Source organism: Eulemur rufifrons, chromosome 30 (assembly GCF_041146395.1).
Source record: "Eulemur rufifrons isolate Redbay chromosome 30, OSU_ERuf_1, whole genome shotgun sequence".
NCBI lineage: Eukaryota > Metazoa > Chordata > Mammalia > Primates > Lemuridae > Eulemur > Eulemur rufifrons.
In genome coordinates, this window is record NC_091012.1 from 129,737,924 (window position 1) to 129,765,263 (window position 27,340).

Sequence of the window (27,340 nt, forward strand, 5' to 3'; positions counted from 1 at the left end):
GAAATTTGCAAGAACTACATGAAGTTCTTAAATTTTCCAAATATTTTGTTCTGAAAAAGTTCTTACTAAGCATATGAAAATGGAGATCTGAAATTCAAGGGGATGAAAATAACAGAGAATGAGTCATCTCAGCTAAACAAATGGTTCATAGGAAAGTTAAAAACCTCTTGTTGAACATTATTTTAAAACTAGATATTTCCAATTTTAAAATACAAACATAGGACTTCCAGCTTCAGCTCCAACACATACAGTGCTTGGATACCATCACTCCTGTCCTTACAAGAAAAAACCCTAACAAATTAAAAACCAGCAACTTTTCTTAGACTAATCAGTGAACTGAGGTCACAGGGCAAATTGATCTCCTGAAATCTAAAAAGACAGGCAAATACAGAGAATCACATCCAAGACCAGCTTACCTGGAGCAGGAAGCACTGGAGTCATATACTAGTAAGAAAATTTAAATGATGATTTTGACAAAGGCTAAGTGAGACTAGCTTGTGAATGAGAACTCCTAGGGACCCAATCTTAGGATGCCCTCTGTACTCTTGTGGCTTTACCTCCAGGAATTTCTCCAGGTTCTGACTATGAAGATCCAAGAAAAATCTCTTCCCCTTTTGGGTAAGAGGAGAGGAAAAGTAACCATCTTGAAATACTCTCAGAGGTAAGATCCAATAAAAATCTCCTTTTGGGGAGAGAGAGAGAGAGAGAGAAAGAGAGAGAGAGAGAGAAACCATTTTGAAATATGCTCAATAGAAAAGTAACAGTTTTGAAATAAGCCCAGAATGTTCTTCCTAATGAAGGCCAACACTCCAAGAGAAAATTTACCAGAGCCTTATGTGTCCTGGGAGAAAGAAAATTAGCCAACTATAGCCATTCCAGCCTTCCTGTTTTACCTAACAGGAGGGGGTGTGGTGGGGAGGGGCACTAAGAAACACTTAGGAAAGTTGTAGCCAGACTCAGGCCCAACAAAAGATTGAGATTAAAGGACACTTTCCCAGAAGGACCCATACCCTTCTACCATGTGAACAGGGCTCTAATACAGTAACAGTGGATTACAGCAGAAAGAGTTGCAAGACACAGACTACTTTAAAAAAAATTCTTAGGGAAACTCAAAGACAACAGGGTAGGAAAAATAAACAAAATAACAAAGACAGGAGAGGAAACTGAAGCCTCTGGCACCTATACCTACAACAAACATTAAACATGGCCTAGCTCCTAGCCAGATTAACATAAAACCTTACCCTAAAGGCCTATTTAGGTCAGTTCCTAGTACCCAATACATTGTATCGGCTTAAAAAAAAATTACAAGGCATGCTAAAAGGCAAGAAAAAATACATTCTGAACAAAGTAATCATCAGAATCAAACTCAGATATAGCACAGATTTGGTATTATCAGATAGGGAATTTAAAATAACCGTGATAAATGTTAAGGGTTCTAATTGAAAAAGCAGATGACAGGCAATATAAGCATATACAACTCTAAGGAAGAATTTTAAAAAATGCTAGAAATAAAAATTGCTGTAACAAAAATGAAGAATGCCTTTAATGAACTCATCAGTAGACTGGACATTACTGAGGAAAGAATTGGTGAGCTTAAAATATGTCAATACAAATTTTCCAAACTGAAATGAAAAGAGAAAAAACAATTTTAAAAGGCAGAACAGAATATCCGAGGATGGGAAACTTACAAAAGGTATAACACATGTATAATTGGAACACCAGAAGGAGAAAAATGAGACAAAGGAGAAGAAATATTTGAAAGAATGGCAGAGAATCTTTCAAAATTAATGGCACCAAATTACACAACCTGGAAGCTCAGAGAACACCAAGCAGAATAAATACCAAAAGATCTACACCTAAGCACATCATGTTCAAACTACAGAAAACCAAACACAAAGAGAAAATCGTGAAAGAAGCCAGAGGCGAAAAAAACACCTTATCTATAAGGAACAAGGATAAGAATTACATCTGACTTCTTGTCAGAAACCATATAAGCAAGAGAGTAGAGTGAAATATTTATAAAATGTTGAAAGAAAAAAACATCTACCTAGAAGTTATTCAGGGAAATTATCCTTCAAAACTGAAGGAGAGTTTCTCAAATAAACAGAAACTGAGTGAATCTGTTACCAGTAGACCTGTCCTTTAAAAATGTTTAAAAGAGTTCTTCAGACAGAAGGGAAATGATATAGGTAAGAAACCAGGATCTCTACAAAGAAAGGAAGAGCATCAGAGAAGGAATAAATGAAAGTAAAATAAAATCTATCTTTCCTATTCTTAGATGATAGATAACTGTTAAAAGTAATAATTGTAACAATTTATTCACTGATTATAGCATACAGATTAATGAAATGAATAATAGCAATGTTACAAGGGATGGGAAGGAAAAATTGAAAAATTCTAGTAAAAGGTACCTGTACTACCCATGAAGCAGCATGGAGTTATCTGAAAGTGGACTTAGATAAATTGTAAATGTACATTGCAAATTCTGGAGCAACTAAGAACATTTTTTAAAATAAGTATAATGGACAATCTAAAACAGGAGAGAAAATGGAATCATATAAAATGGTCAGTTAAAACCAGAGAAGGCAGAAAAAGAGGGGAGTGTTTAAAATTTTAAAAAGTAAACAAATAGAAAAGAAAAAGTTACAAACATGGTTCCTATTAATCCAATTACATTAATAATCACTTTAAGTGCGAATGGCCTAAGAAACCAATTAAAAGAGACTATCAAAGTGGATTAAAAAAATTATTTATTTATTTATTTATTTTTTAAAGCGACAGGGTCTCACTCTGTTGCCCAGGCTGAATTGCAGTGGTGCGATGATGGGTCACTGCAGCCTTGAACTCTTGGGCTCAAGTCATCCTCCTATCTCAGCATCCTGAGTAGCTAGGGCTACAGGTGTGCAGCACCATGCCCAGCTAATTTTTAAATTTTTTTGTAGAGATGGGGTCTTGCTTTGTTGCCCAGGTTGGTCTTGAACTCCTGGCCTTAAGTGATCCTCCCACCTCAGTCTCCCAAAGTGCTGAGATTACAGGTATGAGTCACCATGCCTGGCTTAAAAAAAAAAAAAAAAATCACTTTAACTATAAAGACACAGAGAGGTTAAAAGGAAAGGGATGGAAAAGGGTATGCCACATTAACACTAATCAAAAGGAAGCTGGAGTGGCTGTATTAATTTTAGACAAAGCAGATTTTAGAACAAGATAAATCATGAGGGATAAAGGGGGGCATTACAAAATGATAAATTCTCCAAGAAGACCTAACAATCCTTAATATGTATGTACCAAACTAGAGAGCATTAAAATACGTGATGAAAAATAGTGGTACAACTGCAAAGAGAAATAAACAAACCAACCATTATAGGTGGTGACTTCAATACTCTCTTTTAGTAACTGACAGATACAGCAGGCAAAAATGCCGTCCCTCTACAGAAACAATTAATGAGCTGGCAAAAAGTGTCAAAATCTTTTCTAGAACTCTGCAACTACTCAAAAACTTACAACAACCAGGGAAAGGCTTGGTGAAAGAGGAAGCTGCTTTGTGATAAGAGAAAGCTGTGCATTTTAAACTGCCCACCTACCTTCCCCAACAAACCATATCCATGGCAGAGGAGGAGACAAAAATTAGAAGGCGATTTCCTCAACCTGATAAACGGCATTTATGAAAAACCCACAGCTAACATCATGCATACTCAATGGTAATAGACGGAACAAGACCAGGATGCTCACTTTCACCCACTTCTATTCAACACTGTATTGGAAGTTCTAGCTAGAGCAATTAGGCAAGAAAAAGAAATTAAATGTCTTCAACTTGGAAATGAATAAATAAAACTATTCCTATTCACAGATAGTTTATGTATAGAAAATTCTAAAGAATCCACACAAAAAAACCCTATTAGAGCTAATAAATTCAGCAAAGTTGCAGGATACAAGGTCAAAACACAAAAAATAGTAGGCCCCAAAATATTAAACATGTAATTATCATCTGACTGAGCAATTCTTCTCCTAAGTATATATACAAAAGAATTGAAAACAAGAACTCAGATACTTGTATGTGAATGTTCATAGCAGCATTATTGACAATAGCCAAAGGTGGAAACAACCCAAGTGTCCACCAACAAATGAATGAATAAAATGTGGTGTATATATACAACGGAATATTATTCAGCCATATAAAGGAATGAAGTTATGATACATGCTATAACATAGATGATCCTTAAAAACATCATGCTAAGTAAAAGAAGCCAGACACAAAAGGACAATTATAATATTCCAGTTATATCAAATATCCAGAATAGGCAAAATCATAGAAAGATTAGAAGTTACAGTATGGAGGGTAGGGAGAATTGGAGAGTAATTAATTAACTGGTACAGAGTTTTCTTTGGGGTAATAAATTTTGGAAATAGATAGTGGTGATGGTTACACAACAATGCAAATGCAATTAATGCCAATGAATTCTACACTTAGAAATAGCTAAAATGGCAAATTTTGTTATATATATTTTAGCACAATAAAAAAATCAGTAGTATATCTATACACTAGCAATAAATAATCCAAAAAGGAAATTAAGAGATCAATTTCATTTGCAATAGCATCCAAATGAATAAAATACCTAGGAATAAATTTAACCACAGAGGTGAAAGGCGAGTATGCCAAAAACTACAAAACATTGCTATAAGAAGTTTAAAAAGACTTAAACAAATGTAAAGTTCTTGTGTTCACAGACTAGAAGAATTTATAGTTAAGATGACAATACCCAAAGCAATCTACAGATTCAGATTCAATGCAATCTCTACCAAATTTCAATGGCTTTTTCCTGCCAGAAATGGAAAAACCAATCCTCAAATTCATATGGAATTGCAAGGGCCCTCAATAGCCAAAATAGTATTGAAAAAGAACAAATTTGGAAGACTCATACTTACCAATTTCAAAACTTACCACAAATCTACGGTAATCAAAACAGCCAAGTACTGGCACAAAGACAGGCACATCACCCAATGGAATAAACTGACACTCCATAAATAAACCCACACATCTCAGGCCAACTGATTTTCAACAAGGGTGCTAACACCAGTAAATGGAGAAAAAACAGTCTCTTCAACAAATGGTGGTGGGACAACTGGATATCCACATGCAAAAGAATGAAGTTGGACCTCTACCTCATACCGTATATAAAAATTATACAAGCATTTACTCAAAATGGATCAATGACCTAATAAACTAACAGCTAAAACTATACTACTATAATGTCAGGAAAAAAACATGGGTGTCATCTTCATGAGCTTGGATTTAGCAATGGTTTCGAAAACACAAGCAATAAAGGGAAAAATAAATTGGACTTCATCAAAATTAAAAACTTTTGTACATCAAAGGACAATATTAAGAAAGTGAAAAGACAACCTACAAAATGAGAGAAAATATTTGTGAACCATATATCTGATAAGGAACTTGTATTCAGGCTATATGAAGAACTCTTACAACTCAACAAAAAAGACAACTCAATTTAAAAATGGGCAATAGACTTGAATAGACATTTCTCCAAAGAAGATTTACAAATTGCCAACAGGCACATGAAAAGATGCTCAACATCACTAATAATTGGGGAAATGCAAATCAAAATCCACAATGAAATATCACGCTACATCCATTAACATGGCTACAATAAAAAAAAAATCATAAGGAAACAAGCGTCGCTGAGGATGTAGAGAAAATGGAAATCTCACACACTGCTGGTGGGAATATAAAGTGGTGCAGCCACTGTGGAAAACAGCTTAAGCAATTCCTCAAAAAGTTAAACAAAGAATTATCATATGACCTAGCATTTCCACTAGAAAACAGGGACTCAACACTTGTATGTGAATGCTTCATAGCAGAACTATTCATACCAGCCAAAAGGTGGAAACATCCATCCACTGATGACCAAGTAAACAAAAGGAGGTATTTAATATATCCATACAATACAAAAGAGTATCATTCAGGCATAAAATGGAATGAAGTACCACAACATGGATGAACCTCAAAAACATTATACTAAGTGAAGAAAGCCAAACCAAAAGGTCACATGTTGTATGATTCTATTTATATGAAATATCTAGACTAGGTAAATCCATAGACACAGAAAACAGAGTAGTGGTTGCCAAGGGGAGGGGGAGAGAAAAATGGGGAGGGAATACTTAAGTACAGGCTTTCTTTTGGAGTGATGAAAACATTTTGGAAATTGAAAAAGGTAGTGGTTGCACATATGAATGTAGTCAATGCCACTGAATTATACACTTTAAAGTGGCTAATTTTACGTTATGTGAATTTTACCTCAATTAAAAAAAGACGTGCCTAAAATGTGGCTTAATTCCTGGCTCTACCATCTCATCTACTAACTTGTATAGCCTTCAGGAAATTAACCTATTTGAGCCTCAGTTTCCCCCATGTAAAAGGAGGATGATTCCTTCTAACTTTTGTGGTTATTATGAGGATTCAAAGAAAGATGAAAATAAAGCAGCTAGCACAATGCCTGCAAGACAAGAGACATTTAAAACAAAAGTTACTATTTCTTCTTAACTCCTCATTTATACCCACTTGAATCATATTAGGAAGATATTTCAAATTTTTTCTCCAAAAACTTTTACTCTCCATATTGTGAGAATGTGTTTCTCTTCAACTGAAGAATTTTTTCATAGTCTCAACGAAGACTATTTTCTTCTTTGGGCAGAAAGATTCGAGCCAGTGATGGGACATCGAGTAAATAGATTGTGTCTCTGTATACCCAGTCCCTAACAAATTCCACTTCTCTGTTATGACAGCTGATGTATTAAAGAGGTAACCAATATAAAACTTCCTACCCAGCCATTCAAAGGATTTACCCAAGTCCAGATGAAGGGAAAAGGAATTTTCAGTGGAAATTCCTTATCTTATTAACCTTACTCCTCAGGCTCCAAGAGCAGAGACAACTAGAAATTGAGATGGTTGGTTCACTGAGGCCACTATGCTATTTCCACCATATTCTCCTAGTTAGGGCATGCTCAACATCAGAAGTTAGCTAACTTTTTCTATAGAAGGCCTGATAACCAAATATTTTAGGCTTTGTGGGTCATATAGTCTTTATCACAACTATTCACCTCTGTCACTGTATTAAAAAAGCATCCATAGAAAATATGTAAATGAATGAGTGTGGCTGTGTTCCAACAAAACTTTATTTATAAAATAGGTAGAGGGCCAGATTTAGCCCATAGACAGTAGTTTGCCAACTCCAAACATACACTGTGCTGACAATGGTTCTCCTGTTCATCCTAACACAGTGGGCTTAAAGGCAATGACCTGGGCCTCATGGATCAAGTTTCAACTGTGCCTTCTGAGGAAGGTTCTATAATTCATCATTACTACACCAAGGATTCTGGGTGCTCTGACACTCACAGGTAAACAGAGGTTCTCACTATCCTATTCTCATTCAGTCAGTCATCAGCTAATAGTGTTACTCCCTAATTCTATTCCCATCTTGGCGGTAGTCCTCTTGTGGGGCTCTGGAAAATGCTCCGCCCCCCTTTATTATTGACACGAGTACAATGGAGGCTTCAATGGAGAATTTATTGAAAAAAGAAAGGGAAAGGTTTCATACTATCATTTCAACTACCATCTTCTCTCACATTTACCTCTTCCAAACTATACTTTAAGCTTCCTGACAATAGAAAACATGACTTCATATTTGCTAATTTATCGATGCTAGACTAAATTCCTCAAAAGAATTACATCTTGGCCGGGCGCGGTGGCTCACGCCTGTAATCCTAGCACTCTGGGAGGCCGAGGTGGGCGGATCGTTTCAGCTCAGGAGTTCGAGACCAGCCTGAGCAAGAGCGAGACCCCATCTCTACTAAAAATAGAAAGAAATTATATGGACAGCTAAAAATATATATAGAAAAAAATTAGCCGGGCATGGTGGCGCATGCCTGTAGTCCCAGCTACTCGGGAGGCTGAGACAGGAGGATCGCTTGAGCTCAGGAGTTTGAGGTTGCTGTGAGCTAGGCTGACGCCACGGCACTCACTCTAGCCTGGGCAACAGAGTGAGACTCTGTCTCAAAAAAAAAAAAAAAAAAAAAAAGAATTACATCTTACTGTTTTTGTAGAACCAACGCCTAGCTACGTGCCTGATATTTTGTAGGCATTCAATAGATTTTTCTTAAGCAGACATTTGGTTGAATTTCACTTTATAATGCCATGCCTAGAACACAGTGTGTTAAGTACAGGAGGTAGGAAAAAAAATTGCTGATTTTTAAAATTAAAATGTTTTAATATATGAAAGAAACTCGTAAATTAAGAAACATTAAAACTCAAAAGCATTGTATAATGTGAACTATAGTTGCTAACTATATAGTATATCAGGGCTGGATTACTTTTTATATAGGAATAGATCATCATGCACTACTTTCTAGTCACTGGTTTCAACAATTGATAGAGTTATGCTTAACTACTTGAAAGTATGTAAGTATCTGTTAATTGGTGAATATATATTTCAGGCCTGTGTAAAAAAAATGATCCACATTCATTTTTGCTCCTGAAGTTTTGAAGAAAAGTGGCATTAAGGAGCTGGTATAAATCACTTAAGCACATTTATCAGACTAATGAAATTACTCATCTTAAGGTGCAGAAAATGTTTCTTCTTTGAACTAATTATGTTTTTATGATTAGCATAAAAGAGACTTTAAAGTCAACCTATAAGTGTTCAATAAATAATAACACTGACTTAAATTAGAGGACTAAAAACAAAGGATGCAGTAGAGAACTGTTGCAAAGTAGCAGGAACTGTGTCCCTTTTGGAGGGATCAAAGATGATCCCAATGATTTTAATGTGGTAAACTGGAGAAGCATTCCAGCTAACTCATCCTCTAAATGAGAGGGGAAAATGATGATTTAGGAACTAAATGACTGTAAAAAGGATGAAGTAGTCTTCTGTGTAGACAGAGCTAGTACTGGGGCTAATTCTAATATTAGAGCCATTATTCCTTTTATTGATAAAAAGACAACCGAAACATGGGTAGTTTTAGCTCTATCACCAGTATAGCAGAATCTGAAATATAAAATATTATAGTACAAAATAGTAGAATTTGGTGAGACTTTTTCAGTGTTCCAGAGACTGTTCTACAATTAATTGGATCAACAACAAAAACCAAATCAAGAGCAGAAGTCACACAGAAGTAATGGATCTATATGAGTGCCTCTATAAGAGACTGATTCTTTTTTTCCCCATTAATGATTCCTGAACTGAAGTCCAGTTTAACATTGGCATCTCATTAATCTCCATACCTGCAGTAAATTAATGTCATTTAAAAGAAAATTACTGGTCGGGTGCGGTGGCTCACGCCTGTAATCCTAGCATTCTGGGAAGCTGAGGCGGGAGGATCGTTTGAGTTCAGGAGTTCGAGACCAGCCTGAGCAAGAGTGAGACCTCGTCTCTCCAAAAAAAAAAAAAAAAAGAAGAAGAAAAAGAAAAAAGAAAAGAAAGAAAGAAATTAACTGGATAACTAAAAATATATAGAAAAAATAAGCCGGGCATGGTGATGCATGCCTGTAGTCCCAGCTACTCAGAAGGCTGAGGCAAAATGATTGCTTGAGCCCAGCAGGAGTTTGAGGTTGCTGTGAGCTAGGCTGACACCACAGCATTCTAGCCCAGGCAACAGAGTGAGACTCTGTCTCAAAAAAAAAAAAAAAAAGAAAGAAAGAAAGAAAGAAAGAAAAAGAAAAAAGAAAGAAAATTACCTAAGAAAAGATTGTGCTGAAATAATCAATTAATACTGAAATTGTTTCCAGTTTCTTACAATCTTTATTAAAAACCCCAAGCCTCTCTATAATTTTTTTCAATGCTAGAAATTTTGCACATAAAATACAAGAACCTTCATCTTATTTTTATAAGGAGGAAAGTAATGAGGAATTAAATAATATAAGTACTCCCATATATTCAATCTCATTGTTGACTTATCTCTTTAATTTTTGTTTTAAAAATTCAATTCACATGTAAAACCTAAAACTAAAAAGAAAAATGTTTTATTTAATGTGAAAAAAACCTAAAACAACAAAAGTTTGTTTTAGATGGCAGCCATTTGCCCAAGGCAAATATATGCCCCAAATCAATATAAACAATCTGTTAAATTGCTGATGGTTCATTGACATTTCCTCAAGTATCTTCTTAAAATAGTTTGATTAAAAAAAATAATAACCACAAATCCTCATTCAGCAATTTGGTGGAAAGACAAAATTAATCTGAAAAAGAAACAAGGAATCACTAATTCAAAATGTATAATTCTTGCTAAAAATGAAGCCTTATAGCAAAAGATAAACTGTCACAGTTAAGTAATAACAGACAGCCAAAAACGCCTTTTAATAGGAGGAAATATGGGTAATTCCTGACTAGTGAATATTTATTCTAGTCCACTCTTTCTAATACTCTCAATCTCTCAACTTGCAAAAGAGAAAAATGGCACAATCCAGATTTTCTCTACCCTCTTTTTAACCTCTTGCAATCTGGCATTCAATGTACCATTTCACTTATCACAGCAGTCCCCAACCTTTTTGGCACCAGGGACCATTTCATGGAAGACAATTTTTCCATGGACAGGGGCAAGAGGGGGTTCAGGATGATTCAAGCGCATTACGATTATTGTGCAGTCAAACCTCTCTGCTAATGATAATCCATATTTGCAGCCACTCCCCAGTGCTAGCAACACCACCTCAGCTCCACCTCAGATCATCTGGCATTAGATTCTCATAAGGAGGGCAAAACCTAGATCCCTCGTGTGTGTAGTTTACAGTACGGTTCAAGCTCCTATGAGAATCTAATGCTGCCGCTGATGTGACTGGGGGCAGAGCTTACGCAGTGACGTGAGGGATGGGGAGCAGCTGTAAATAAACATGAAGCTTTGCTTGCTGGCCTGCAGCTCACCTCCTGCTATGTGGTCCAGTTCCTAACAGCATGGTACTGGTCCCTGGCCCAGGGGTTAGGTTAGGGATCACAGACTTATCAAATGACATTGTTAAAGGAAATGGATTTGCTCACCCCTCAATTCTTATCATCATGGATCTTTTTATGGATTTTTACACTGTTAGCAAATGCCATCTTTAAAAATCTTTCTCCCTTGCTTGCAGGAGGTCTGCCTACCTCCTTTCAGTCTCACAATTTTAAACATCCCCTTCACTCTGCTCTGTACTACTTCTTGAAAGGCACAGTTCCATCTCATGTTCAAGTCAGCTATTTCTGGAGTCAAAGCCTAGTTCTACCACTTATTAGCCACATGATCTTGGCCCTATTATACAGCCCCTCTGTGACTCAGTCTACTCATCTGTAAAATGGGGATAAGAGTAGAGTTGTGGAGATTAACACATCTAATAGAGTGTCTAGCATATATACGGTACATACTCAATATGTGGTATTTATTAGTACCAAGTTTTATATTCTGCTGCCATTTTTATTCTTTATTATTAAAGCCAAACTCATTATTTCCCCCCCACACACTTGTATTGCCTTTATAAGTTTTCCAGTCAGATAAATGATGACCAATGCTTTTCCAGTTTATCACATGCAAATCCTTGAGATCATCTTCCATCCCTCTGCAGGGACTGAGTCACTGCTACTCTGCAACAACTCTTTACTGCATCCTTCATTTTCAGTTCTCTAGTTTAAGTCAACATTATTATTTAACACTTATAGGCTATACTCCAATAGTGGATTGTTTATGGCTTTGTACAATTAGCTACCTCAAAAGCATACGTCATCTACTACTTCAAAACAAACAAACAAAAACGTCTCATGAATCAACCACAGCCACAGGAAAGGAACTACATGAATCAGCACTTCCCTGTCCTAGGCTCAATGAGCATTGCGTTCCAACCTCTATTAGGCTGCATAACCTCTTTCTTCAAGTTCTAATCTCCCCTATTTCAACCCCATTCAATTCTCCCTACTTATTGTGAGCATGACCTTTTTAGGCTTCTGCTAAGAGAAGCATGTGGTAAAATATGCCTCCCCTCTCACGGGAACTTCAAAACAGACATGCAAATAAAGAGATAATCAACAATGCATATCTGCAGGGTAAAGGTCCAAACCAGAACATCTTTCAAATGTGAGTAGTCATAAGGAATCATAAAAAGAAGCTTAACAGTCTTTGCTAAGAGTTTTCATACACATGCCAATGTGTACATATAACAATAAACAGAAGTTGTCAAAAAAAAAAAAAAGTACAAGCTGTATTTTTCTTTTTTAATTTGGCAGCATTCATTTCAGTAAATTAAAAAGTACGGTCTTTGGCCTGGATTAGCCCAACATCATACTGTGTTCACAAAAGACAAAATATATCTATTTATAAACATGACTCTAAATTACTGCAACAGTGCACAGATTAAAACAATGACTTTGATACTTCCTCAAATAAACAATATGCTAAGAATTATTTAATTATATATACATGCACAACCAACCTTTTCAATAAGATACCCAATTTATGCATAAATAATCACTCAGACCTGATTTACACATTTTTATAAACAGTTCACTAAATTTTTAAAGGTACGCAAAATATATTGGCACGGGTTTTTTTTTTTTTAACATACGATGAGTACAACAGGGAGAATTATATACATTTTTAAATATGAGTTTCATAGTAATCCATTTGTTTGATCCTAAAGCATAGATCTCATCAGAAGCATCAAATTCTCTATTTTTGGATATTGAGGAATAGATTTGAAGGTCTGATTTTAGCTGAGAAAAAGATATACTATAACAAGTCTAATGACTAAACAGCTGCAGATTCTAAAAAGAGTTTTATATTATTCTGAGATAGGCACTAATTTATGCTTTAAATTTCCTATCCAGTGATTTTTTTTTTTAGATGCAAGAAAGGAGAAACCAGCAATACTTGGAGAGCTGGTCTGAGTCCCTCATTTAGCGAAGGGCAGCAAAAAGAAAAAATTTTTAGATGCAATCTCATTTGTAGCAACTGCACAGGTTTTCGGGTTTTTTTTTTTTTTTTAAGTATCTATTCTATCTCTTCAGACACACTGTAAGCCATACAAGGGCAAGAAAACTATGGTTTATTCATCCCTGTAACCCCAAGTGCTCTACACATAGCCACCAGGAATCAGAGTTCACATTCAGAGTGGGTTTCCCAAAAGCAGAGATGCCCATTCTCATCCACTTTCACTCTGGGCCCATCTTGCTGGCATTAACAGTGTGTGTTATTAGAACCAGGTATGTGCAACAACCATAGTTTAACAAATGAGTAAATAGAAAGATTAAAACAATATATTTGACTAATAAACTTTGTTTTTACATGACAGGCAGAAGGAAAATTTAAAGTCAGAAGAAAGTATAGGGAAAAGGATCAAAGGTCAAAGTATGACAAAGACTGGGAGAAAACATTTAGACTATTTGCATGATACATTATGTATCAGATATATGTACATATATGAGATATGTATATGTCTCAGAAATCCTTGGGTTTTAAAACCCAAGATTAGGGTTAAGAACCGAAGCTTCCATTTGCTATGCTGTATAAGCAAAGCCATAGTATAAAAGGAGGGATTATGTTCATAAAGCAGTCAAATTTAACTTGGAAACTAACAGCCTATTTCCCCCAAGTAATATCTACCCAGGAATTTTTTTTTTAAGCTTCAGAAATATAATTAAAAGCATCTCATCAAAAGCATAGCCTTTCATTATGGAGTTTTCCATTTAATTTTGAACTGCAGTAATATTTCTTAACGAGGTGTTCAAGGTACTAAATTTATTTTGATTCCATTTAATTTATTGTTTTAAATTCTTAATCATCCTTAATCAAGAACCAATAGTATTCAAACCATTTTAAAGGATTTACTGGCACAGGGATCTTCAGATAACTATTATCAACATAAAATAATTTAAATATCCAATTTCAAGAATAGAAGAGCCATTGTATTAAAGTAAGAGATTTGTGATCTAAAACACAAAAATATTAACTGTCATAAAGCCTTAAGTACAAAAGGTAAGCAATATTTTATACAATAGAAAAGGAAAAGTAAACATAAAAATATCTTTATTTACCTATATGTATATACACACACATCCATATATACACACATATATTACTATTGATACATGATAAATAAATTCAAGAATTTAAATGTTTTTTGTTAAATTGCTAAGCTCATCTCAGAGATAAATAACATCACTATGAAAATCACAAAAAAACTTAAAACCTTGGTCTTAACAAATTATATGCAAAATAATGAGGCCAAATATTATACCAGACTAGGTATGCCATAATAGAAAAATATTTAACCTAATGTTTGAAATGGTTAACAGTTTCAACACTTGCCTTCTTAAAGTTAACCTCCAAACATGCTCAACAATGAACAGCAGCTATGGAAACTTCAGATAATTTCCCTGAATAATTTGTGATTATTATCATAAATAATCTATAATAAGATTCTATTGCTGTTCAAGGGTGATCAACTACAGCCAGTAATCATAATCATGCACCACTATCCCAAGCCCTAATTCATAACCAATCACCTATCCACTACCCTTTAGAATCTGGATTCAAATCCATCCAGCAATCTAAGTTACTGGGTCTACATGAAAAATACTGAAAAAACTCTTTGCTTATAGGTACTTAAACATAAATCTGTCACTACCTTGCTTTCTTCTTCCCATTCTACCACCTTTTCTGTTTTCTCATTAAGCAGCTTTTCACATACACAGTCATGTATCACTTAAATGGGATATGTTCTCAGAAATGCATCATTAGGCAATTTTGTCATTGTGCAAACATCATAAAGTATACTTACACAAACCTAGATAGTATAGCCTATTACACACCTAGGCCATAAATCTGTACAGTATATTACCATACTGAATACTGTAGGCAACTGTAACACAATGGTATTTGTGTGTCTAAATGTATCTAAACACAGAAAAGGTACAAGAAAAATGCCATATTATGATCCTATGGGACCACCAGTGTATATGCTGCCTGATATTGACCTAAACGTCATTATGAGGTGCATGGCACAGGTTATTTGAAAAAAATAGCATGTGATTGCAAAGAGCTAAGGACTACTTAACCATGCAAGCTTATCCAAAAGTAGTTTCTTTTTTCTGACTTCACATATTACTTCTATTTCATTAAGCATCATCATCATAACCAGACAGTTTTAATTAGATGTTGAGCATCCCTAATTGGAAAATCTGAAATCCGAAATGCTCCAAAATCCAAAACTTTTTGAGCACCAACACAATGCCAGAAGTGGAAAATTCCATACATAAGTATTTAACACAAACTTTGTTTTATACACAAAATTATTAAAAACATTGTATAAAATTACCTTCAGGCTATGTCTATAAGGTGTACATGAAACAAATGAATTCTGTGTTTAGACTTGGGTCGCAAATTTGGAATATGCAAATATTTCAAAATCAAAAAAATTCCGAAATTGAAAACACCTGTGGTCTTAAGCATTTCAGATAAGAGATACTCAACCTATATACACCCACATGCACAGAGCACTGCACTACTTTTGAAACACAGTTAAACATATACAGATATTTTCTTCTTAAAAATCATGTACTTGCCTTGTGTCTGCATTTAAGTACAACTCCATAGGCTCCTATAATAAAAAGAAGTAAACAGTCAAGGGAATGCACGCCAACTACAGCTCTTGAAGAAATCAAACTTCTGCTATATTTACATTGTTTATCAGTATATGTTATAATAATGATTCCTAAAATGACAATATTCTATGGTGATAATGCAATAGTGAGCCACATACAAATAGAGCATGGATATTTTATTATACATTTTTTATAAACCAGGAGCACAGACAAATCATTTCCCCCAACAAATATTTTTAACGTTTTTCTTGTTAAAATTTCACTTGAGACATTTTTTAATTTAGGCTACACATTTGTGGAGACAAGATTTGGTCATAAGAACTTTGAGAATAAATGAAAATTAACTCAAAAGATTCGAGGGAACTTAAGAGCTAATGACATCCCAATTGTAAGCTCAACCGCAGAGCCTATCAAATATGCTATCTGTCCTAGGGGACATTTAAATATTCCTCTAGAATACTAGAATGTCTCTCCTGACTGGCAAATAGGACAGGCCTCAGCATTCCAAGTAATAACTAGTAGGAGTTGCTACCTTTTCACCATAAAGACACAGTTTAAGGGCACAGGCCTCAAGCACTCCCACTGTCCTTGGTGTATTTCAATGAGATTCATCACTACCTCTTGGGTTATTTAACCTATTATCTAGGTGATAAACTACTTCCTTAAAGGCAGAACACAGAGTCGACAGCAAGGTACCCAAGAAACTGAAGTTAAAGTTATAGTGTAAAAAATTGAATTAAGAGAATCAAAACGTAACGCATGGTAACTGAGCTTTATAGAAACGTTAAGAACATTGACATTAGCAGATAGGCAAAGCCTGCATGCATCTACAAGAAGGGGATTTCAGGGAGACAAAACTGGGAAATGTATCCCCAACAGAGTCTAGAGGACCCTAATGAGTCTCCCTTCCTTTGGTGGAGAATGGATGAATCTCATTAGGATGGAACCAGCCATTAAAACCATCATAACCATCTAACTGAAAACTCCACAATCATCCAATCCCCATTTAACTGCCAGTGCCAGTTCTTCTATGGGGTAAAAATGCACTGTATAGGCTACAGGAATGTAGAGTTTGCCTGACAGACTTTTATATACTTACAACATGTATGCATTTCTTAGCCAAAAAAATCTGAGGTAGTTTACAATGCAAAAAAAAAAAAAAAAAACAAAAACAACATGTACCAATGATACTTCTGATTACAACTTAAACTAACATAGTCTGATATATATGAGACTCTGGTAATTTTGAGCAAATCCCTGAGAAAATGATCATCTATGAGTATACTGAGAAAAACAAGGTTATGATCCAGAAAAACTTAGGCCCTGGAACATTTCAATCTTGTTAGACCCTATGAGCCGACCTTCTCCAGTCAGCAGCTTTATTGCCTAACTCTCTAATTGCAATACTTTTCAAAAATAAATTTAAAAGGCAGCTATTACAGAACAGATAGTAGGCAAGAAATTACAAAATTTTATACAATGAAGAAATGGAAAAGGAGTTGACTAGTGAAGGAAGAAAGACCCATTCTTTTTATATGGTTTCAACTTCAGACCTTGAAATAAGCACCTAATGATTAAACTCTCTAATTTTTTATTTATTATTTATGAACTTAATATTAAAATCTTAAACAGCTTTGCTGTTCACATAAGTAAATATTTAAAACTTTAGAAATTCAAAATTTATTTGAAAATTCTGAAATATGAAATTTTTGTAACATTTGCTTTAAAGATATAAATGCTAAGAAACCATAATTATAATCATTTATCCCTGTTAACAGAATCATTTATCAAAATTTCTGAAAAGTTAATTTTAAGTCAGGAGTAAAAATTACTAAGCAGGAAAAATCAGGAAGAAATGACAATTTTTCTAGAAGTCAGCTTATGAAAAATGAATTACCATATTTTATCAAGTCAATTACATCATTGGTTGTAAGCATTATTTTATGTACTATTAGGAAAGAAAAAGTGCTGCCAATTAAACCGTGACCTGCTAATGATTATAAGATACACCCTGAGTTTTAGAAATGTTAAAATGTGTCCAAATTGTGTACCTCGGAATTTATAAAATGTGGCTTGTTGTTTACAAAGAAATAGAAATTATTTATTCATTTATCACGTATTAAGTAAAATTTAACATATTCAAATAAATTTTAAGTTATTCAAAATAAGCCAGATATAAAAATAAAATCTAAGAAAAAAAAAGTAGACTAAAGAAACCATGATTCCTAATACAAAGAATGAAATGAAGGCAGTATTAAGAAATCTTGATTTACTAAATTTTAAAGGGTTTTTAAATGTTATTAATTTTTTATTGAAGAGTAAGACTCAAATAGTTTCAGAGTAATTTTTAGTATTTTACTCTTAGATACACATCTGAATTGATATATGTTAAATTAACAGAATCTGAATTAGTACCTTTTTTGGTAGTAGGTATAAATGTAGATTTCAAGGAATGAAGAAATTCCAACTTACCTTCACCTACAACCCCAAGGATCTCAAATTTATTCATCACATTACCAATGTTAGGAATCTTCATGAAGACAAACTCCTCTTTTGATGCAAGCCACAGAACATGGCACCAACAAAGGGACTTCTGAGCAAGTTGTGAAGTAGAACAAAAAATGTCCAAAGGAAGAAATTCTCACTGTTTGGCAGGAACTTTCACATATTTGCTCTAATAGTGAAGTATTAAATGACTCCCTGAAAGAACAAACACAATTAAAAGCCGTAAGTTTTATACTGCAATACTCTAATAACCTATCTTATGTTTCTGTATAATTCTTTTAAGTCCATGTTAAACTTTTATATGCAATAGGAGGGGAAAATCCAAAACGGAATGAATACAAACAAACAAATGAACCCCACCATATTTGAAATGAATAACATAACCACATTGAAGGGGATCAGGGCAAAGGAGTTAATCACAGGTTTTGAAAACAGTATTTTAACTACCTACTCTCTTCAAGCTAAAAACAAAAAGAAATATAAACAAATATTATACTCAGATATTTACTTTTACACAGTGATATGAAACTTCTTTATGTATATCCTAAGATTGAGCAAATAAGTAAATACATTGTGAATAATGAGACCTTGGTTTCTCATTCTCATAAAAGGGAGTTACAAATACAAAAAGGGGGAAGACTTGGAGTTAACAATTTTAGCTCCGTTTTTAATATACAGAGCTGTAGCAATAGATATAAATGTGTGTATAAATATATACACTCACATACATATACTCCCTAGCTCTGTTGATGAGAAGGTCTAGAAGCAATGACATCCCAATAGCCATGAACACATAATAAAAGAAGCCAGGGTTCCTTGGAGAAATAGCTGATTCCAAGGCTAGAGCAGGAAAAGTACAATAGGAACCTAGGATATATCTTTATGGTGCCAGAAAGTAAGGAAATGCTCAAAGAATGATAGGGGTATGTGAAAAGGCACAGGAGTCAGCCTGAAGTGACTCCCAGTGGACTAATGGAGAATATTTGAGTAACAAATAAGGATAGCAACAGATTATAACCCCACAATAAAAAAAAAAAAAAGAAGAAAAGGAGGAGTCCTTACTGACATAAATAAATAAATGGGGGAGAAGGAAAAGCTCTTTTGTAGAGTATAATTCCAAATAATAAACATAGTGAGAGAATTAGAAAATCACCATTTGGCAATCATACTTTAGTAATAATTATTTCAGGCAAGTATCATCAATATATACTAAGACTAGTGGTTGAAAGTTTGATGGAAAACAGGATATTATTAGTCTCAAAGTACCTCCCCACAAGATACCTATTAATTACAAAGGGAAAAATAGTAATTTTATAGTGAAGAATCCTGCCAGACACCACCTTAATTAAATGATCAAAGTTAACATCATTAATAAGGGTGCAAACCAACATCACCACTTCTGTGGCATTCCTGCCAGAAATGTAAAACCTGAATCTAACCACAAGAAGCAACAGACAAGCCCAAGCCAAGGGATACTCTACCAAATAACTGGCCTGTATTCCTTAAAAATGTCAAGGTCATGAAAGGAAGAAAGGACTAAGCAACTGTTCCAGATTAAAGAATATTAAAAGACATGATAACTAAATACGATGCATGATCCTGGACAAAAACTTTTTTTTTATTTTTGTTATAAAGGACGATTGAAAAAATTGAAATGTCTACAGATTAGATAATAGTACTATTATCAATGATAATTTTCTGATTCTGTTTACAGTACTGTGGTTATACAAAAACAATGTTCTTGTTTTTAAGAAACAGCACCAAAGTTTTTAGAGATAAAGGGGCATCATGTCTGCAACTTAAACCATTCAGAAAAAATTACATATGTGTGTATGGCGGGGGAGGAGAGAGGGAGAGAGAGAGACAGTATGATAAAGCAAATATGGTAAAATATTAACATTTGGGGAATCTGGGTCAAGGGTATAGGAAATTCTTTATACTATTTTTGCAACTTTTCTCTAAATCTGAAATATTTTCAAAATAAGTTCTTTTGTTTCAAAAAACCTATCCTGTCTCTAAGAAGAATAACAGTGATACCAATACAAAACATTGGTTTAAAAGGAAGAAATAAATCTAAACAAGACATTTTTGTGCTCCCTATAAAATCTGAAACTTTTTAAAAAGAAGAGTACCCCATGTGATGTGGTTAAGTACCATCAAGAAGTAGTGCCCCTTTGGCGAGGCGGGTGGGGGACGGCAAGGGCAATATACGTAACCTAAACATTTATACCCCCATAATATGCTGAAATAAAAAAAAAAAAGTAGTTCCCTTTTGTACACTGATGGTAGGAATGTAAACTGGTACAAGCTTTATGTCCAAAATGAAATGATTTTAAAATGTTCATATCCTGATAAAGGTATCTGACAAAAACCTACAACAAATATCATTCTTAAATGTGAAATATTAGACACAGTCCCTTTAAAACTTAAGAACATGACAAGGAATTCTACTATTTACCCTTATTAACATTATTACTAAACATCCTGGTGGGTTCTAGCCAGGCAAGTAAAATAAAAAATAAATGAATAAATGTATAGGATTGGAAAGAGGGAAGCAAAACAGAACTTGCAGACACTATTGTCTACATAGACAATTCAAAGGAATTCACAAACATTATTAGAATTGTAAGTGTTCAGCAAAGTAGCTGAACATAAGCTTAACAAGCAAGTATCAACTACATTTGCAAACACCAATAAGAAACAGAAAATATAATTTTTTAAAATCACATTTATAATAATAACATAAAAGTAAGGTACTTAGGATTTAACAAAAGATATTCAAGGCCGGGTGCGGTGGCTCACACCTGTAATCCTATCACTCTGGGAGGCCGAGGCGGGAGGATCGCTCGAGGTCAGGAGTTTGAGACAAAAGATATTCAAGACCTCTACTCAAATATATATAATATATATAACTTTACTCAAAGGCATTAAAGAAGACCTAAATAGAGTTATCCAAATTTTAAGGCTAAGAAGATTCAACAGTATAAAGATGTCAATTCTGTCCATATTGATAGTCAATGCAATTCTAATCAAAATCCCAACAGGGTTTTCTGAAGAATTAAGACAAGCTGATTTTAAGATATATATGGAAGAGCAGAGTTCCAAGTACTAGCAACACCCTCCTACTATAAGAATGAGGAGAAAAGAATAGGAAAAATAAAGGAATGATATTAAAAGTAAGAAGGCCTGGCCTTGAGGGTAGGATCTGGCAGGGATGTCCTACTGAATATATTGAGGATTATAATAGAGCTATGGAAATTAAGACAGGGTGATTTTGGCACGGAGATAGACAAATGAGCCAATGGAGCAGATGTGAGAGCCCAGAATAGACCATACTTCAATATCCCTACAGCTTCCTACAGTTCTGACAGGAGTCAGAGTAATTCTTTAGGTAAGTCAGATCATGGCTTTTCTCACTCAAAATCCTTTAATGGCCTCCCATATCATTAAGAGTGAAAGCCAAAATCCACATGAGCCACAGGCCTTGACCTCCCCTCCTCTGATAACATCTCCTATTAGTCTCTGCCTTGGCTCACTTCACTCCAGCCACACTGACCTCCTTTCACTATACTTATTTTAGAAAACTTTAGTGCAATGAAATCACAGATTTTTAAAGGATTACTGTGACATTTAGAGAAAATGATGTCACAATTTGAGAAGAAATATTTATTCTATTTATTCATTAATAAAATAATTACTGACCACCTCTCATGTTTCAGGGAATGGGTAAATAAGAAACACAAGACAATGGTAAACAAGATAGGCAAGGTCCTTGCCCTCATGGAACTTTACATTTTGCTGGGTTAGGAAAAATACAAGATTATTACCAGATACTGATACTTATGAAGGGGGAAAGAAAGATTGATAGGGAGGGCTTCTCTAAAGGGGTGATATTTGAGCTGAGACTGCAATGCAATGACCAGGAGGCAGCCATACAAAGATCTAAGTTAGTCACATTCTGGGTAAAAGATGCTCAGAGTGTTTCTGAGAATGAATCATTTTTTTCATTTTCTATGGATGGTTTGGAAAAACACTCAGGAAACATTTAAATATTCTCCTCCTCTGCCAATAATGGTATGGCTCATTTCAAAAGAAACTTGACATAAAAATTAATCATTCCCACTAAGAAGGCCCAGCACCCAAAAAGTTCTGTATATAAATAAATATATATAAAGAACATTTGGTCCCATCTATTCTCTGGGGCAATCAAAACTGAATAATGTAAACTGGGAATCGAGAATTTAAGTATGTGAGTGAATACGTAACATAGGTGTCAAGAATAGGTCATTTAACTACCAGTATTCATATTGAAGGGGAAAAAAATTGCCAAATTGTATTTAGCTGCAATTTTGTATGAATAACACTGATTAATCTTTTTTAAAAAAAGACATAAAAATTCAGACGCTTTAGCTTCTGGTAATGGCAAACTATATAACTTGTATGAAATGTCCCTCTGCAGACAAATACAAATTGTGGAGAAAATACTTTTCGAAAACAGCTTAAAAGCCCCAAACACTTAACAAAATTGTGAAAAATTACCTGGCTAAAATCAAGGCAAAATAACAGAACCCAGAGATATAATCCAAACCATGCAAAGACATTTTAGCCCTTCTGGTATTTGAAAATCCATAAAATGGGAGAAAAACAGGCTTGCTCTTGAAATTCTTACAGACCAAGGAACACAAAGTCAAAGCCCAGAGTGTTTCAAAAGGAGAAAGTCTGATGAACCACCCATAACTCACTTGAAGCTGTAACCCCAAAGAGCTACACTCCCAGGATAAGGAAAACCAGAAATAAACCAGCTCTTGGACAGATTTGACTTGTAGCTTTGTATCATCTGGTTAATCTATATAAAACCTCTAAATATACTTTGGATTAAGGTGGTCCCACATTCAGATTGGTAGTGCTACCAGTTGTCTGGATGAAGGAAAGCAAAAAAATAAAATAAAATAAAATAAAGCAGCTCTCTGAGGGAAGATGGCATCAACCTAAGCTTCACAATATTGTTACAGAAAATAATCAAAGGTGGCCAGATATACAAAGTAAGACACCACGAACAAGAACCAACAGAAACTGAAAAAGAAAATGACCCAGAAAGACTTGCAATATTAAATGATCAGGAATAGCCTATAAAACAACTATAGGGTTAAAATAATAAAAATCAATTTTGAACATTTTGACAGAAATGAAAGGTCCAAAAAGTGAAAGATCAAATTTGAAAAATAAATTAGAATGCTAGAAAGAGAGAATAACAGAAAAAAGAACTCAATGAAAGAGAAAAATATCAGGGTACAGAAGATTTTGAACATGTTTTTAAAACTCGACCAAATGGGCATATAAACTATAGCAAAGAACTGCAGAGTATCTCCCCCCCTCAAGCACACACACATTCACAAAAGCTGATCATATACTAGGCCATAACACAATTCAAAACAAATTATAAGGACTGAAGTCAGAGGATGTTCTCTTTCCACAACTAAATTATGCAATAAATCAATCACAAAAGGAATAATTAGAAAATAGTCACATTTGTAAATAAGTACATTCCAAAATAATCCATAAGTCAAAGAAGAAATTATAATAAACACTTAAAAATAACAAACTACAAATTTATAGGAAGAAGCTAAAGCAATGCTTAGGGAGGAAATTGAGAATCTTATATGCATATGTCAAAAATATAAAAAACTAAAAATTAATAAACTAAGCATCAATCTTAAGAGGTTAAAAAAGAACCACAAAATAAATCCAATGAAAATGAAAGAAATAATTAAGAGCAAAAATTTATGAAATAGAAAACACACAAATGATAAAGAGATCAAAAGGGCAGAGTCAGATCTTGGAAACCAACATCGGAACTCATTAAGAAAAAAAGAGAGAACTCAGCCCAGCAGATAGGTTGATTTCAGCCTTATGATATCCTGAGCAGAGAATCCAGCCACACCATGCCAGACTTCTGATCTACAGAACCGAGAGCTAATATATGGGTGTAATTTTAAGTGGCTAAGCTATGGTAATTTGTTACATAGCAGAAAGCTGCTATGACAGCATCGTTTCGTTTACATACAGTTCAAACAGGCAAAGCTGAATTACGAACTGTATTAGGCATGCATATATAAGTGGTAAATCTATAAAAAAGTGTTCAAGGAAGTGTTTATTGTAAAAATCAGGATATTAATTACCTCTTGGGAGGTGTTGAGATTGAGAAGAGATACAAGGAAGGCTTTCTGGGACACCATTTCTATTTCTTGACTTGAGTGATGGTTAAATAGACATTTGCTTATAAGTATTCATTAGAGTGTATATTTATGTTTTATGTATTTCTATGTTGTTATATTCTACAATAAAACAAGTTTTTAAGAACTCAAAATATCTCTGAAAATGACATCACATATAAATAACCCCATGGTCATTTATATGGAAGTAAAGGAATTTTCATCAAAAATAAAACACTGTAGTATCACATTAAACAAAGAAGTTTAACTGTTCTCTCTCTCGGAGGCTCAGACTTCACATAATGTACTATGTCTAGTACTGGGTATCACGACAACAAAACCAAAAACTCATAGCGACAGATAACCTGGACGGTGACCAGTCTCCTAAAACCATGCCAAATGAGGAGCTTGTGAAGCAACTGGGTGTGTTTGACCTCAGTGAGAGAGGGACTGACATCCAAATGTCTGAAGACTCTTTGAAAAAAAAGAAAAAAAAAAAAAGGGATAAAGCAGGTGATTTATTTTAGGGGCCAGAACTAAGATCAGCGGTAGAAGGGAAAAGGAGACAGATTTCAGCTCAGTAGTGACTGAACAATGATCAACCACCGATGGTTTCATTCATTCTCATTTTTGTCATATTTGTCAGATGTCTACAATGGGCCAGCCACTATCGTGGATGCTTGAGGATACGGCAGTGAACAGCACAGACCTGGCTCCTGCTCTCATGGAGCTAAGAGAAGATCGACAATAAAAAAATAAATATGATAATTTCAGACAGTAACAAGCATTGTAAAGGAAATAAAACAGAGTCTATGAGAGAGAGTTATGGCAGTTAGAAAGGGGGGTCCTTTAGATAGGTGGCCTGGGAAAGGATTGCCTGAGGAGGTGGTATTTCAAAGAAATCTGTTCCATGTAAATGAGCAAGCCACAGGCATAGGACTATGAGAGGGGCATTCAAGGCACTACAAAGAGTCTTACAGAGCTTGATACATTCAAAGAACAGAGAGGGCCTGTGTATCTGAAGCAGAGGTGACAAGGAGGAAACCAGCAGGTGGCAGGAAGAGGTTGCTGTAAACACTTTGTCCCTGGTAGAAAGGAGTTCTGTACTAAACTAGATGTCCTCTAAGGTACCTTCCAACATGAAGATTCTAAGACTCTCAAAAATCATTTAAGTTTTTGATTACTAAACCATTAACTTTGTAAACAAATAACCAAATGCATTTTAAAGTGAGTTTGTCTAGCACTAAGAAATACACCTAGAATTAAGCGATCTTGTCTCTGCATTGGCAAGTAAGCAGGTATCTACAAGAACTGACAGAAACATAAGGCATATAATTTATTTCATAGATATTAGTATTGAATTTAAGAGCTGCCTGGGCATTGAATATTTCCTTTGTTGTGGAAATTATAATCTTCATTTCAACGGGTCTTTTCTTCTTCCCAAAGAGAGTACAAAATCAGTTGAATCATGAGTTTTGCTTTTGTTCCTGGCATTGTTTTTATACATCCAAATGAGAGAACCATTTTGTCACTGAAAATTGCACAGGAATATACTTGGTACATGACTAAACTTCTGTTATAATAAGAGAGTTCAAATAGTTTGAAAGCATCTTAAAACTCATGATCCACATATAGAAGAAAACCATTTCTATGGAAAGCACAGCCTTTTGAAAAACACCCTAATTAATTGCTCTCTTGCAGAGATTTCTCCATGTTGAATATAAGCAAAGAGATAATGCACTCCTACTTAGTTTTCTTCCTAAATGGGACCATCTGATCCATAACTAATAGGATCTTCATTTTACTTTATTTTCCCAATAGTGGAGAGTAATTTGATTTAACAGTCCTCTATAATTCAGTTCCCATTATTAAATCAAACGAATATGTGATTATTATGAGTTACACACAATTTACTAGCACAAAAATTTCAAACTACCAAACATATAGCTTGACTCCTCACCCTTGACCTTTAGAATTCTTCCACAAGGTAGGAAATCCAGTATCAACCCAATGTATCTCCTACCAGCTACTTGACACTTCCCAGCACTGCCAGTCCTACTGAACTCCCAGTCCTTCCTAAGAATCCGATGGTCTTGGGGTTTAGATTGAAAGATAGAGCTAAAATGGGATGAGAGAAATTCAGAGTTCATAAGAATACTATACTACTTAAGATACCCTATTGATTAAAAAAGTTTTGAAAGGCACCTGCATGAAAATGTAAGGATCAATTTTAACACGGTTTCTTTGGGGTAGTATGTTCTGAATTCCAAATTCTAAATAACTGAATTTAAAATAAACTTACAGAAGTTGGGGACCACCTGGATTTTGCTAGACTGATGTGGATCAGAAAATGTAGTCTAAGTTATTATCCTCATCCTAAGAAAAATAACCTTCAGATGAAAACGGATGGAAGGAACTGAAGTCCAAGAACATCTATAGGCTTTAAATGAATTCAAGACCATTGGCCTGGATAAATTTCATGCCCGAAATGCTTTAAGACTGTCAAAATTAGACTACTGAAATTTAGTAGTCTTGGGAAAGTCACAGGGAAAAGAAGATGAGAACAAATACTGTCCAAGAGCAAATGTAGTCACATTTCCCAGACAGGGTAAAACAATACATTCTGTAACTTTACACCTGAGAATTTATAATTAAGCAATCACTCAACAAATGTCTTGACAGCCAACCATATGCCAGGTACTGTGATAGACTCGGGGGACATAACAGTAAAGGAAATAGGCAAGATCCCTTATTTCATGGAGTTTAATCAAAGAATCACGTAAGTGTAAAATATCAAATATTAGTGCTATGAAAAAGAGATATAAGGTGTTAAAAGGGCTTATGACAGGGGTTTTCCACCTAATTAGGGAGAGTTGGCTCTTTCAGAGAAAGCAATGAGTGAGCTGAGATCTGCAGGATAATCAGACATAAACTTCTGGAGGAGGAGGGATGCTCCAGGAGAGAATGATTTATGCAAAAGCCCCAAGTCAGGAGGGA

At 34.7% G+C, this 27,340-nt stretch overlaps 1 protein-coding gene across 1 annotated transcript in view; it reads right to left on the reverse strand.

Moving 5' to 3' along the window:
• Nucleotides 1-18,162, reverse strand: part of CDKL5 (cyclin dependent kinase like 5) — a 115,123-nt gene extending 96,961 nt beyond the window's left edge. Inside the window, exons 1-2 of the mRNA XM_069463973.1 lie at nucleotides 18,099-18,162; nucleotides 15,588-15,622 (exon numbers count right to left, since the gene is read on the reverse strand). Coding sequence (XP_069320074.1) covers nucleotides 15,588-15,622; nucleotides 18,099-18,162 — 99 coding nt within the window. The remainder of the gene's footprint in view (nucleotides 1-15,587; nucleotides 15,623-18,098) is intronic.
• Nucleotides 18,163-27,340: the final 9,178 nt, after the last annotated feature.